The sequence below is a fragment of the Mustela nivalis genome (assembly GCF_964662115.1).
Source record: "Mustela nivalis genome assembly, chromosome: 1".
Taxonomy (NCBI): Eukaryota; Metazoa; Chordata; class Mammalia; order Carnivora; family Mustelidae; genus Mustela; species Mustela nivalis.
Genome location: NC_139020.1, coordinates 176116323 through 176131923, shown reverse-complemented (window position 1 = coordinate 176131923; position 15601 = coordinate 176116323). Strand labels below are relative to the sequence as shown.

At 46.8% G+C, this 15601-nt stretch overlaps 1 protein-coding gene across 1 annotated transcript in view; it reads right to left on the bottom strand.

The window, feature by feature from the left end:
- The window catches only part of PDZRN3 (PDZ domain containing ring finger 3), a 238229-nt gene extending 224203 nt beyond the window's left edge, over positions 1 to 14026 (bottom strand). Inside the window, exon 1 of the mRNA XM_082697047.1 lies at positions 13204 to 14026. Coding sequence (XP_082553173.1) covers positions 13204 to 13926 — 723 coding nt within the window. The 5' untranslated portion in view covers positions 13927 to 14026. The remainder of the gene's footprint in view (positions 1 to 13203) is intronic.
- Positions 14027 to 15601: the final 1575 nt, after the last annotated feature.

The window sequence follows — 15601 nt, the reverse complement described above, 5'->3', positions numbered from 1 at the left end:
AAACGCTGGCAGCAGACCGATGCTCAGCAGAACCAAAAGAAAAAAAAATAATACATATAGATGACCAACAGGCCTCAATACGTAAAATTACCTCCATGCTTAAAGTTCTTAGTAACCACAACTGTGTCTCATAACTAGTGCACAGCAGAAATAAAAATATTAGAAATTTGTTAAAATTTCAAAAATGTTCCATAACCCTAAGCATCCATTGTTAAAGGCTTATAAAAACAACAATGACAATTTTTCATTAGAAAAAGACAGTCTTGGGGTGCCTGGGTGGCCCAGTTGGTTAAGCGTCTGCTTTCAGCTCGGGTTGTGATCTTGGGGTCCTGGGAACGAGTCCCACATGGGGCTCCCTGCTCAGCGGAGAGGCTGCTTCTCCCTCTCCCTCTGCCTGCCCCTCCCCCTGCTTGTGTGCTCTCACTCTGTCAAATAAATAAAATCTTAAAAAAAACAAAAAAAGAAAAAGAAAAAAAGTTTTTAATGAAAGAACTAGGTGTCTTCTAACAAGGATGGAACAGAACATTCATTTCCACAAGCTCACTTATTTGATACATAGAGTATTTTAATATAAAGAGAACATGTCTCTTTCAAGCTACTACACCTCACCAAAAGCAGCAAGGCCTCTATAATAACGTACTGATTTTTCAAAAAATATTTCCAATCCACAGCATCACCATCCAGAGCATCTGTGCGTCAATGGTATTGATCTGATTAATTTGACCTGCACCAGTTAACAGGCAGCAACTGTCAAGCTGCTCGAACAGAATAAACACTCAGGATCAACCTGATAGCTTTGAAATGTAAACATTAGCATTCACAAACTGAAAGAGTTCATATCTCTTTGCCTTGGAAAAGGATAATCTTGGTAAGTCCCTTTCTTGGCCTGCTATGTTAGAGGGGTGAAAAAGTTAGAAATACACTGGAATTTGAGTGAGTTATCACACATGGCTACATTTCTGGCTTTCATAATTAATGATAGAAATTGCAAAGTTACTCCGTAATCCAAGGCAGATGCCTCCAGTTTGACAATCTGCAATGATGCATGCACTAGAACACGCAGACAAATTTTCTAGGGCTAGTTTTAAATCTACTGTGTGATAACCACTTACTCTTTCTAAAAATGAAAGAGAAACAAAGAAATTGTATACTGCATTAACAGTGATAACAGCTAACATTTATTGGCAGCTTATTATGTACCAGAAATGACATTAAATGTGTAACTGCTTTATTTTCTTTAATAAATCCCACCATTTTCATCAGCTGGCACGAACAGCACCCTCACGATATAGGCGGGAAGAGCTAGTAAGAGGTCACACCGGGATATAGACCCATGCTCTCTGATTCTAGACCCCACCACTCCCTTTTCCACACCACTTCCTTTTCATGTGAAATGTAGAAAAGAATGCCACTGAGCCTAGCAGTATCTTAGGTCCTTCTCAAGATGGTTCAACTGCTGGAGTTCCAAAAAGTTCCTTAAAGGAACTCATGATAGGAAGTCTTACAGGAAACCAATGTCAGAACAAACTACTCACTGAACAACTACTCACTGAACTATTTCTCTCCCGAAGACCCAACCGGAGATGCCCGGACACCTAAGTCTGTACCCAGTCTCAGAGATCTCTCTCCGGGGAGAAGTGAGACAATGCCCGAGACACACCATTCCTTAGGCCAACAGCTATTTGCAAATAACGTTCAGGAACAATCAGGTTGACCGTCTACACCTCCTTGCCAGACACAATCACTGGAAAGAAAGGAGTGCTCTCATTTCTGCAAGCATCTTGACAAAGTCTGCTGTCCAGGAGGGTTACAACAGGCTTTAGGTGCCCTTGCCTATTTGAGGACTGATTTGCAGTAGTGAACTACCACATCGAAGATTCAACACACGAAGCTGGGAGCCGTAACAGGAGAAAAGAAAAGCTCTGCCGAGGCTGAATTTCTTTCATTTCTCCATCTAACTTTTCCTCGGACACCATGAACTTGATTCTGGCTTTCCCTTTCCATTCTCCTCCCCTGAAAGCAATCTTAACTACTCTAATTTCTAATTCTTCAGAAAAAACACATGAATAGAGAATTTAAACACTGGACTTTTGCACAGCATATTTAACATGTGAACATTAATTCCTGTTTAATCATGTAACCTATTCCTGAGCTGAAAATGCATCAGGATAAAGGGCATTTAAATAATTCCCATTAAATTATACTCCACCAATTAAAAAGACATAAATATGGCACAAGGGCAAAGGCTTGCATCCATGCTCCTTTGCTCACTTTTGACCGAGAAGATGTTAATGAGTGGCTCTTTCATCTAAAGGAGATTTAACCAATATTGATCTGTTTTGGTAGTTTATCATAACCCATGCTTTGAAATTTTCCCAATGGCCTGATGAAGTAAAACAAAGAAGGCAAAGAGCTCAAACTCACATCAATAAAGGATTATCTCAAACATCCGCTTTTTTGATGCAGGCATTGTATCCAGGCTCTGCACCTGAGAAACTGAGGTTCCAAGACATTTGCTTAAGATCACACAGCTGCAAGGAGGGAGAGCCAGGAATGAAGGTCCACAGGACTCCAGCGTCCACGCTCTTTGTACTCTGTGGGTACATTCTGGCCCCATATCCTAAAATCCCTTTGCCTCACAAGACTGAGCCTTCACATTAAAATGTCATGAAGGATTAGACATCTAATTAGTTTTGTAATTAGAGTTTTAAGCAAGGTTTCTCTGGACTGTGTAATAATAGTGGCAGGGATTAAGAGTGTCTATTATGCCGTGAAGGGTATCATAAGAGTATTACACCCCCCCACACACAGGAACGAGGTGATGGTTAAGATCTTGGGACTCCAGGGTCAGAACCCTAGTTGAGTTTCCTCATCCACAGAATGGGGATAATAATGGTTTCTCCTCACATCACGGGGTTATGAAGAAGCCTGTGCCTGGCCAACAGAAGTGCTTAGCACAGTGCCTGGCCAACAGAAGTGCTCAAAATACAAACAGAGCACCGTGTGAGGTGGACCTTCCTGCAGCTCAGCTGAGGCCGTGACACTCTTTCAGCACAAAAATTACCCTGCCACAAAATCCAAGCCATAAAAAATGTCTAATCCCAAATTAACTTAGTCTATCTCAAGCAAGTCTGGGAGAGCAGGGGCCTGAAGTTAAGCAAAATAGGATTATTATATATCCATTGCACCATCTGGCCATCTGATGGGAGCTCCTTCTATGTAGGTGTCTTTTTTATTTTTCCTCCCTCAAAGTCTGGAGAAAGAGTGGTACCTTCTAAGATGGATGATTAAGTGCCAATAGACAGTTCTTTTGCTAGAGATGGCAGCAGGAGAAGAGACCACAGTGGGAGCAGCTCAGCCCAGACCTTCAGCGGAGCAGAGCTAGGACAGGTAAAGGATACTGTCCTGCTGAGAAATAGGGATGAGGAGGGGAAGTCAGACCCAGGCCTGAGGTAGGGGGCCGTGGGAACAAAGAGGATGGGGGAGCAGATGTTGGCTCCCAACATCATAGGAGCAACAGTAAGCCCAAGGATCTGTTGACTTGGATCGGGAGAGCAAAGCCAGAAGCAGCTGGGAGATGGGGAGCTAAGGGTGCTTGGGGACTGCCAAGGCACCGGACTGCTCCGCATCCCACCACATCAGCGCTCTGATGGGCTGGGAAGAAAAGGTGAAGAGTAGAGGACCATTGACAACAACTGAAAGGGAGAGGAGACGGCACCTCCTTGGTGGCTCTCCTTCGTACTCTCCCTATTCTCCTGCTCTTCCCTGATGGCACGTGTCTCTTCCCTTCAGGAGACAGAGACCTCTCACCAAAAGCTGGGTGGCAGATGGAAAAGGAAAATTCTGGAGTCCAGTGACAGCCCAGTCTTCTCAGGGTGAGGCTGGAAGCTCCCCAGCCTCCACCCCAGAAGCAAGTTCATAGCTGGGCCCTTGCTGCAGTGCAGGGTCTTCTTGGGAAGTGTTGAGGTCTTTGGAATTGAGAAAAAACAGAAATGTCTCGGCCTTGGAGAAGGAGACTTGGGCCACCACGCCCTAAATAACAGCATGAACAGGGTGCAGTGCGTATCCCAGTAAGTCACCAGCAGAAATGGAAGCTCGACACACGGGAACACAATAGTTGACGGCTCTGAAAATAAGCTTTGCTATCATATTCAAACAAGTACATATGAGATCAAAACTTATTTTCAACTCAAGGGCTAAGTGGACAAGAATTTGGGGGGAAAATGAAAGTCATGGTGGAAAAGGCAAAAATCAAATGTACTTTGTCAAAGTCATCTTACACAGTGGCTGGGTTTTGTTGTTTCTGTTGTATTTGTTTTTTAAATGTCCAAGAACACGAACTGTCCTCTACAGGCAAGGTCCTTTTTCCTCTTAGTATGGCTCTGTCACCTTCCTCCTCCCAACTCTCTGGCCTCAGAAGCCTGGATGTGTGCCATCTCTTAATCTGTGCGGTGGCCCCCAGAGCCTATCCAATGCACTGTCAATGTGAATTCTTTCTAAACACTCCTTTCCGCCCCATGTTGGGTGTTCCCCAATTACTGCTGTTGTGGGACTCACAGCAGAGAACTGGCTGGACTGGAAAGCTGCCCAGCGGGTTCTGAGAACTGTAATTGACTGACCGCTAGTCTGTGTATCTGGGGTGACAGGACACCTCTCAGCCTCAGATTATGCAAAGCTCTCTGAGAGTCACACAGCTGGGAAACAGCTCTGTCTGTGGGCTAGCGACAAGACAGCACAAAAATGTGCAGCAGTGGAGGGGGCTGGGAGGCCAGGAGGCAGAGCCGGCTGGCTGCAGGAACTTCGGGAACCTCCATACAGAAGAGAGGAGGGTGTCTTCACTCCCTACACTAAAATGTCTTTTTTTCCTCTTTGTTATTCAATTCATGTTTCTAGTGGTGAGGTGGCTTGGGTCCACCTCCTCCCCTCCAGAGAATTCAAACTCCACTTCTAAAGAAGGGATATTCTTGGAGGAAGAACAGCAGAAGAAACTCTTCAAGCCTCAAACCGAAGGCAGTCACGGGGTGGACACAAATGAGCTGAAAATGGTTGGGATAGCCAGGGGAAGTGTTAGTGGTATGTATCAGTCCCAAGATAGGTGGTGCAAGAGGAAGAGGCAAAGGGCATGAAGAAACAGAAAGGAACAAAGAACAGCTTTTCCAGAGCCATTCTACCTCCAGAATATAATATTCAGTATATAAATAAACTCATCCATAAGCCAAACAAGTTATTTTTGAAAACCAGTGGAACAGAAGTATTCCCTAGACCAAAAAAATATGTATGCATTTTTCAGTCTGTGGCTGTTTAAATAATTTGAGAAATCCCGAAATACCAATTTCTCTATTCCCAGGAGTTTGATTTCAAGTTTATTTCTCTAATTTTTATCATCAACTCATCTCTTTCCTGATGACCTTCCACAAGCAAGGCTTCACCAAAAAACAAGCAAGAACAATCTTACTTAAAGTACTACCACATTTGCACATTTCCATTTGATGAAGTATGGGGTAGTTCAGGCTTTGAAATGCCAACATTCAATCCATGACCCACCCTGAAGCATTTTCCTTCCCAAATGTGAATGCACCCAAGGCTTCCCAGGTATAACACTAAGTTCTTGCTTACAGGAAGGCAGGTGATCTGCCTGGCCCCCCTCTCTTGAGCCTTGTCAGTGTTAGGGGGAGACAGATACAAATACACCCAACAATCCCTTAGTCTTCATGTTGTTCACGAGCTTTGAGCTGCTCCTTCCCATTGTAAGTCCAGGGCTGCTACCCAGACAGTGCCACTGACATGCACCTTCCTCGTTCACCCAGTCCCTACCACTAGAACTGGTTATTCAGGGCAGCATGAGGCTAACAATGAAACTGTGACCCTGTGAGCAAGAGCCCCTTCCATCTTGTCCATTACACCACTTCAGATTTCTAACGTTTCCTTGGCACCTTAATTAAAGAAAATCTATAAAACCTACAGGTGCCAGGCACTTAATAGATGTTCAATAAATGCTTGTTGAGTCTTACTGTGCACTTGACGTACATCATCTGGTTTAACCCAAAACCAACTCTATCAGCCTACATATTATCCCGTTTAAGAGATGAGAGAAGACAATTATGGCTTACAGGAGGTCACAAGAGGCCCTCAACAAGGAGACAGAGGAAACACATGAACCCTATTATCACCGACTCCAGGGCCTGGATAGTAACCACATACCAAGCACCAACTCGATTGAGGGTACTTGGAAGCCTGCCTGTTTACACAAGTCCTACAACCAACCGTGACCCACAACTGGAAAGGACTGTATCTGATCTGTGTACAGCAGAGACACAGGACACCTGACAATAGCTTCTAGAAAAAGTCTAAGGGTGACCTCTCTGCCTAAAACTCATTTCTGCATACCCATTGCTTACAAAACAGTTCATCCCTCCCCATTCCTGGGGAAGAAGCTGCTGCTGGGCTCAGTCACACACAGCCTGCTTGGTGTCTCTGTCCCCCAGGTTCCCTTCGAATATATATATGGAATGGGTGAGAAAGATGGATGCCTGTGTCCATCTGTTAGTTATTTTCTTTGCAAAACTAATCATTATGTTATACCACTTCCCTTCTTTATTGGAACAGGCTTATTAGGACCCCATTAGTTCAGGGGGGACAGAAGCTAATCCACATAGAAAGCTTCAGTGAACAAAGAACAGTTGTGTTTTCAAAGACTCAAGTGCATGTCTGATTGATCCCATGGTTTAAAGCTGTTCAAGTTGACCTTTGTATCCACAAGTGCCTATCATGGTGTCCGGCACGTTGTGCATTAGAATGTGAGGGGCTAAATTGCAAGAATACATAAAGAAGGACTGCACTTTCTTCCTGCCATCAACCACTCTCTAAATCATGAGCATGAAAATTAGAGAAATGAGTCACTATTCCACCCAGGATACTATGTCTTTAATTCTCTGTTTTTGTTGAAATCTCTTTCATAGGATCTGTATTATATTTTGTATGTTCTACACCAGAACCATGAGAACGGGAGTTAGGGCATGAGAAGAACATACTTCATCAGCACGGACCAGAAGCCATCAGACCAACTAAATGGAGCCAAAGGAAAGTGCTGGGGGATTACTTTTCCAAACCTCTGCTTCTCCATCTGTAATATGGAAGGTAATGCTTTGTGGGTACCTAACCCCCACAGGGTCTTTCTGAGGATGAAATAAATTATGTGTCTTGACCTCCAATTAACACAGGGTTTGCATATATAATAACAGTCCTCTAGAAACACGTATGAGACCTCACAGGAAACACAGCCTCAGGAGAAAATGCTTTTCTTATAATGGTAATGGTGTATAACCCTGGAGTAAATGCTTTTCTTATAATGGTAATGGTGTATAACCCCGGAGTCAGTCGCTGGGTTCAAATCCCAGGCTTATATTAGAATCTGTGGAACTTTTGGCTTTAAATTAGCTTTTATCTAATTTGTCTTATCTGTGCCTTTTACCAAAAAAAAAAAAAAGGAGCTCTACCTGATGAAAACGATGGAGAAGCTCATATATGTGCATACACAAAGCATCCTAAGAAATTAATATTTCTTGGTCTACAGTCTAACACATAACTACCTTACAGATTCTTATGCATCTAACATTTTTAAAGAAGCAAGCAACACTTACAAGTGCAGAAAGAACCACTTAAAAATACCTATCACTAGAATTCTCAACTCAAAAGGTTGTTATAATCATTTAATCCCGTGTAATCCAAATCCATTTAATCCAGCAAACACACTGTAAACCAAATCTTAATTTTCTTTATAACACTTAAATGAAATGGATTGACAGCCCACAATTCCCTTTAGCTGAACTTGGCTTTTTTGTTAGAGGCACTATGAAATGGTTATTTGCTGAAGCTTTCCAGAAACAGAAAATATACTGAAAGGTTAACACTCTGATAGATACATTTCAAAGTGTTTGGACATCTGGAACGCCTTTTGATACAATTGTCTATTAGATTCACTTACCTCCAGGAGTCCTGAAATGGACAAAATCGTTTCTGGGATTTGGTGCTTGATACAATTTGATCTAGGTGGATCTAGTAGAACAAAAAGAATGCCTCCCAAAAACCTGGGAACAATTTTGTTAACTGGGGGGGGGGGGGGGGGTCACCGAAAAACACATTCTTTTTCAATACAAGCTCACTGTTGGTTAGCAATCTGAAAAGTTGTGATGGCTGACAAGACAGTCATTCCAATTTTGAGTTCACCCACTGAACAAACACATACTGAGAGTTTACAGTGTACATCAATCTGATGCCCAGAACACAGCCCTGAAGAAGATGGACATGCTCCCTCCTGGGAAGACACAATAAAGAGCCCTTCCAATTACTCAGTTACAGCTGTGATGAATGACATGCAGGAGGAATACCAAAGTGAACATCTCAGGGCACCAGACCTGGTCTGGGAGATCACAGAGGGCTTCGTGGAGGTGGTAATGCTTGAGCTCGGATGGGAAGGATGGAAAGGTTATCTAGTGATGAACCAACTCTAAGTGCTGACATATAAGCAGGGTTTAGGAAGGAAGAGTTGGAAAACTTGCACATTACCTAGTGATTAGCTGGGAAGACTGTAGAGAAAAGAGTGAGCGCAAAGGTGGGTGCAGAAGTGGGTAGCAGGCAAAAAGGAGCTTTGGGGCATATTCATGGAACTGCCAGAACCCACTGAAGCTGGGAAGAGACAAGGAATACAAGCAGACAGGGGGAGGCTAGCAGGATCCAGAGCACACTGGACCTTAGCGCCATGCAACAGAAACTGAAAGGCAAATGCGGGGTTTAAAAAGTTAAAGTGCTATCAAGGGACACCTTGGTGGCTCAGTCATTAAGTGTCTGCCTTTGGCTCAGGTCATGATCCCAGGGTCTGGGGATCCAGCCCTGCATCAGGCTCCCTGCTCAGCAGGAAGCCTGCTTCTCCCTCTCTTACTGCCCTTGTTTCTGTTCCCCCTCTTACTGTCTCTCTGTCAAATAATCAAGTAAAATCTTTTACAAAAATAAAGTACAATCAGATTGACATTCTGAAGAGATGATTCCTGGTGCTAGGTCATTTTAGGGGATCGAAAAGGTGCGTCGTGGAAGCAGTTGTGATCCAGGCAAAAGATGCTGATGGCTAAGACCAAGGCCGATTTTGTTCCCCAGGTGACAGCCGGCAGTGTCTGGAGACCTCCGTGACTGTCACGACTTGGGAAGTACTACTGGCATCTAGCAGGCAGGGGCCAGGGATGCTGCTAAACATCCCATGAAACCAGGACGACCATCTCCCCAACACAACACAACACACACACACAAGAACTATCTAGCCCAAAACTGTTAATAGGCGGAGTTGGGAAACCTTGGTGTGCACCATGGTGACCATTTGATGGGGGTGGAGAGGAGGGCATAGGTACAAGAAGTGTTTGGGAGGTAAAATCACCAAGACTTATTGATGGGCTGGATGTAGAAGTAAACCAGCAGAAGGGATCAAGGAGAAGGCTCCTCTGGTTTTTCAACATCTCCAAGAAATGTTCACAAGTGTCCCTTCCTCAGAAAGCCAGAGAAGTCGCTGTGAAATGCTTTTGCTCTCAGAATCAGCGGGGCAGGTCAGGGTGGGAAAACAGGCAAGCAACAAAGCTCTTCAACTTACTCAAGCATCCCATCACCAAGTCTGCCAGAGCCGCCTGTCAGGCTGTGGTTACCTACTGTATAACTGCCAGGCCATCTGGGTTTTAGGACTTTACCCTGGTCTTTCCTAAAAGGAGGAAACCAATACCTGTTTGTCTCCGTCCATACCTGAATCCAACTAAGTAACTACTCCGGGTGATAGGCAGACCAGCATCACCTGGGAGCTTCGGAAATGCCAACTCCAGACCAGCTATGATGGATCGACAGCTGTAGGAGCAAGCCTCGGGAATCCTGGATTTTAACAAGTTCTCTGGGTGATTCCGATCACAGGGAGGTAGGTTTGAGAAGCACAGCACTGGAGACACAAGGTGTATGGAGGTACAGTACAGACAAACCCTTCGTACTCAACTAGTGTCAAAAACCTGAAAGTTAAGATAATTTAAATAATGCCAGATCAAAATAAATAAATAAATGAAGCATGCCAGATCATTTTCTGAAACAAGGTCTAGGCCTTTAAGGGATGGTATTGAAAAATCTTCTGAGTATTTCTTATCTTACTTCAGCTTCTAACAGAGAGATAAACATTAGGACTTATTACCAAAAAAAAAAAAAAAAGTGTTGTGCATGAGAGTTTCCAAGCAATATAAATCCTTCTGCCTTTTGGAAGAGAATAAATAGTACCCAGCAGAAGCAGAAAGTCAGCCCAATGAAATAAACAAGTTCTTAAACAGCTCGCAGTGGGAGAGGGTTTTCTGGCTGATACAGGAACAGCAAAAGCCTTCAGCAAGGGCCACGGAGGGTTAACTTCAGGGCGAGAGCCACAAGCTTCCCTAAGGCCTCAGCTGAGGCAAGCCAGGGTCTGAAGCCAGAGAAAGGAACTCACAGACTACAGGCCAGACCATTCTTGGTTGTCCTTGAGGCTAGCGCTGAGGTGCACAGAATTCCAAGGAGGGCTCCAACTCCAGAAGGGAACTCTCTCTCTGTAAGCTCAAAAAGCAACATCTTGTCCCTACACTTAATACTGCTCACCCAACACAGCTTCAAAAACATCCACAGTTCAGATTCAAGTATCATATTTTGGGTTCTGAGAGAGGGTTTACCCAAACACTCCAGAAAGAAAACAGAGAGGCAAGAAGAAATAATAAACTAGCTTAACAATGAATGATGTATAAACTCTGGGGTAGTGAATGGCTTATTTATAAATAAGCGTCACTTAAAACTACGCAGGAAGCCCGCGTGACAGCATAAACAAGAGAAACTCAGAACTCCTTTGCCCCAAACCCGGCGCCTGCTAGAAAACCAAGCTTTACCCTCTGTTTTGGTGACTCTCAGGCTCACACCAGTCTTTTGTATGCCTGTGCGGTCCTGGGTGAGCCTCCAAGTTGTAAATATTTGCCCTTCGCCCAGAGCTGGCCAGCTGCTGAGACTGCAGCTGACAGGCCAGGGGGCCAGAATGAGGGGGGTGGGGAGTGGGGAGATGGGAAACTCACAGGCCTGGTGTGCGTGTATGGAAGGGGGGTTGGGAGAGCACAGCGGAGAGGCAAAGCAGATACAGGCCCCCGGGGGCCCCTGGGGCAAATATGCTCTACTCCAAGGCAGCCACAGGAAATAGTCAACCACAGAGAAGCACTGTGCTCCTCTGCATTTGTCTCAAGTGTGGACTTTGCAAGCAGGGGTTCCCCCTGGTTTGCAACAGGCAGTTTTACACATACACACCCCAGCCTCAGAGAACACTTGGTAATGTTTGAAGACATTTTTAGTTGTCACATCTTGGACGTGAGATGGGAGTCCTACTGGTATCTACTGGGTAGAGGCTAGAGATGCTGCTAAACATGGTACAGTCCAGAAGAGAGCCTCCTACAACAAAGACTAATGGGGCAGTGTCCATACATCCCAAGGTAGGATAACTCTTGATGTGAACCTAAATCTCCGCTCTGTCTCCTGAGTCACAGTACGACTCTGGACCAGTTCTATGACCGCGCTAAGCCTGCCTCCTCCTCCTCAAAGGATTAAATAGATAATGCCTGTAAAGTGGTTCCCACATTTGCTGGCACATAATAAATACTCAAAAAAAAAAAAAAAATGGGACTTGCGGTTACACCGAGACACAACACAATAGTGCTTAAGACCTGGGGCTGGTGAGGCGCCTGGGTGGCTCAGTCGGTTAAGCATCGGTTAAGCATCAGCCTCCGGCTCAAAGGACCATCTGGGGGTCCTGGAATGGAGCCCCATGTCAGCTCCCCACTCAGGAGGGCGTCCGCTTCTCCCTCTCTGCCCTTCCCTACTAGTGTTCTCTCTTCTCTCACTTGCTCACTCTCTCTCAAATAAATAAATACAATCTTAAAAAAGAAAAAAAGAAATGAAATTTAAAAAAAAGCTGGGGCTGGAGAGACCACGGCAGGAGGGTTCAGAATACAATTCTGGCGCCGAAAAGCTAGGACCCAGGCACCACTGAACGCAATGGAGCTTGTTTTCTTCATCTACAAAATGAAAAGCATCACACCTGCCCCACTTGATGAATAAGGAAACAACTGAAAGTACTTAGCATAAGGCCTAGAGCAAAATAAGCCTTCCAGAGTAGTGGCCATTATAATTACACCAAGGACCAGCACCAGATGGCCCAGGGGGAGATGTTAAAGATGACTGCAGGCAACATTTGTGGAGCATTCACTCTCTCACAGTGCCAGGTCTTTTTAACATACTCTCTCCCTGAACGCTGACAACTACCTATTCTACATTTAGGGAAACTGAGGCACATGGAGCATAAGCCACATAGTCACTCACTCACCCGCTGGCTAACAAAAAAAGCCTAAATTCTAAAACAGTTCCGATTCCAGAGGACTTACTCTCAATTCTTAGTTTATGTTTGGCGGAGCTTCCTTTTTTTCTGGAATCCCCGGATGAACGCCACAGGCAGTGCATGGCTGTGTTCCCCACACCCACCTCCCCCCAGCCTATGTCACATCTCTAGGGACCAGTTTCTAACTTTAGAGAGGCTAAGCTGCTTGTTCAAGGTCAGCCAGCTAGCTGGCAGCAAAGCCCGCGTCTAAAGCCAGCTTTGACTCCAGGGGCCTGCCTTCTGGCAGCCTTCTGAACTTATTCAGAACTGTGTGTTTCATTTACTCTTTCTGGAATTCCTAGGGATGCATGGATATAGTTCACCCTGTGTGTCAGTATCTCATCCTGTCTGCCATGTGTATAAAGGAACTTTTCAACCTTAACAGAGGTCAAGCAACTACCACAAGATCACCTAGCTTATTTGAGCATTAAAGCCTTTGGGCACCATTCTGACTTCAGAACGGTGCTCACTCGTACTCTACGCTGACTGTGGGTTCTTTTTAGTCCTTCCAGAACCCTGGAAGTTCTGCTGTAGCTACTTTACATCCTGCATACCTAAACCTTAGGGACCATAGTTTCCGAGCTTAAACTGCTTCAAGGATCTGCTCATGGTGATACCGCTGGTAAGCAGTGGGGAAAGGAGGTAGGGATGCTCCTGGGAAGTTCCAGGCACCCCGGGGCCCAAAGGGAGCGGGAGGCGCCCGGGGTACCCAGGGGCCCCCGCGGGGGTCGGGGCTGGCGGCGGGCGCCTACCTTGCCGCCGGGCGGCGCGGCCACGCAGCGGCTGAGCGAGTCAAGACGCGCGCTGTATTCGGTGAACTTCTTCTGGTAGCGCAGGGCGGTCATCTGCAGCTCCAGCTGCGCCGCGGCCAGCTGTGCCACCAGCGACTTCTCGCGCTTACCCGCGCGCAGCGCCTCCTTCTTGAGCGCCTTGTGCAGCGCGCCCAGGCGGGCCTGCAGCGCCGCGTTGTGCGCCCGCAGGGCCCGCGCGCAGCAGTGGCCTCCCGCGCGCTGCTCGCCGTGCGTCAGGGGCAGCCCGCAGCTCTCTTGGCAGCGGCCCACCGGCCGCGCGTCGCACGCGTCGCGCATGTGCGCCTCCACGTCGCGCCGCAGGAGCACCTGGCCGCAGCCCGCGTGGCGGCAGCGCGCGGGCGCGAAGTCGCACCGCTCGAGGTGCTCGGGCAGCTGCTGCAGCTTGACCACCCGGTTGCAGCCGCGCGCCGCGTGCGCGCACTTGATGTCCAGCTTGAGGATGAGGCGCTTGAGCGGCAGGACGTGGTTGAGCTCCTTGGCCGACAGGCGACCGCGGCAGCGCGCCGGGCAGCTGCCCTCCTGCACCACCCAGGGCAAAACGCAGCCGGCGCAGAAGACGTGGCCGCACGGCGTGGTCAGCGGGTCCTCCAAGACCTTGTGACACAGCGCACACTTCAGGTCCGGGTCCACGTCGCCGTCGAAGCGGTCCAGCTCGAAGCCCATGGTGGCGGCCGGGGCCCGGGGTCGCCGCCGGGCGGCCGGCCGCCCCCTCCCTCCCTGCGAGGCAGCCCAGACACGCCGGCTGCGCCGCCCGCACGCTCGCTCGCTCTCCCCGGACTGAGCCTAATTGCTCCAGACTTCCTCGGAAAATGCCCTAGGAACAGGACTCCTCCAGCCGTATATGCGCGAGCGCGTGCGCACGCACATCCTGACTCTGCTGCCTCCAGCCCGCCCCCTGCAACAAGGAGGAGGCCGGGAGGCAGAGGAGGATGGGAAGACCCAGAGGCTCGCCGAGCGGACTGGCCCGCCCAGGACGCCAGCCTGAGCCCTTCTACCCGGCGACTGCTCTCTTGAAGTTGTCGCTATAAGATACCCACACAAGCCAAGAAAAGCTCACTAAGTCTGGAACCGAGGCTGCTGCAGTGGCCCAGACGAGTTGTCCCGGAGCCCTTTCCCGGACAGATCGCGACATCTTATTCTCCTCCTCCGCCCCCTCTTTTCTTGAATGATTGCAAAGAACGAAAAATATTTTGAGGCCCGCTATCTCGGGCACTTACGGTGTTTATTTATTTCATTCCAGGGAAAGTTACAGAGCCTGTGGAACGCTCCAGCAACTACAGTTCCGATCAGAGGTTCGGCAGACCCCAGCGTTTGGTCAACCCAAGGTTGCCGGGACCGGAGGGTAAATCTACAGGGGCGATTTGCGGGGACTAGGGCTACTCTTACGCTGTCGGGTTGGGAGAGGCTGGAGTGCTGGCTCCTCCACTTCACTAACACTTGTGAAGTGCCCGCGCTTCTAAATCGGTTCCTTTAAAAATCATCAGCACAATGCTGTGATAGTATTAGCGCCATTTAAAAATTATTTTTACTGCATTACAAAAGAATATACGCTGGCCCTACAGTGTGAAAAATCTCACAAGTAGAGATGTTAAAGAAGTTCCCCATTACCCACCCACCGCCCCCCGCCCAATCGTGTGAACTGTGTTCCTTTAGTTTAGTTTAGATTTTTGTTTGGTTTGGTTTGGTTTGGTTTTCCCCTTTGTGTATATTCCATTTTCCAATTGGGGAAACTAAGGTTGGGAAAAGGAAAAAAAAAATAGTCCTGTAAGATCTCCTACAGCAGTGTTTCTCAAATTTTAATGTGATGTGGATTCTGATCCAGTAGGTCTGGGGCGGGGCCTGAGAATCCACATGTTAAAAGAGCTCCCAAAAGAGGCTGGATGCCCCTGATCCGTGTACCTCCACTTGATTGGAAAGTGGCCATCCAAGAATCTGCACATTTTTCTTCCACTCTAAGGCAACTTTTCAAGCAGCAAAGTGAGTCTTGTAATTTTCAGCAATACTTGAAGGAATACTTAGGGATCTCAATTTAGATGATAAATACACAGCATCATCCATGGATTTGGTGATTTTTTTTTTTCCTCCCAAGGCTGTAGACATTCCTTGAAAAAACAAAAACAAAAAACAAAAACATGTAGTTAGCACCAGTAAGAAAGAAACCAAGCTACGGAATTCTCATGTGGACTCTGCTGCCAGTTTCTGAATAGCAAAGTGGAAAAGTTGGATCTCTGTGTTTAGTGTGGCTCTGAGGTCTAGAAAGTGGGATTAGAGCATCCATTTTGTCTAATTGCTTTTACTTCTCTCCTTTATCTGGCTGCTAAAGCCCCGTTGACCTTCA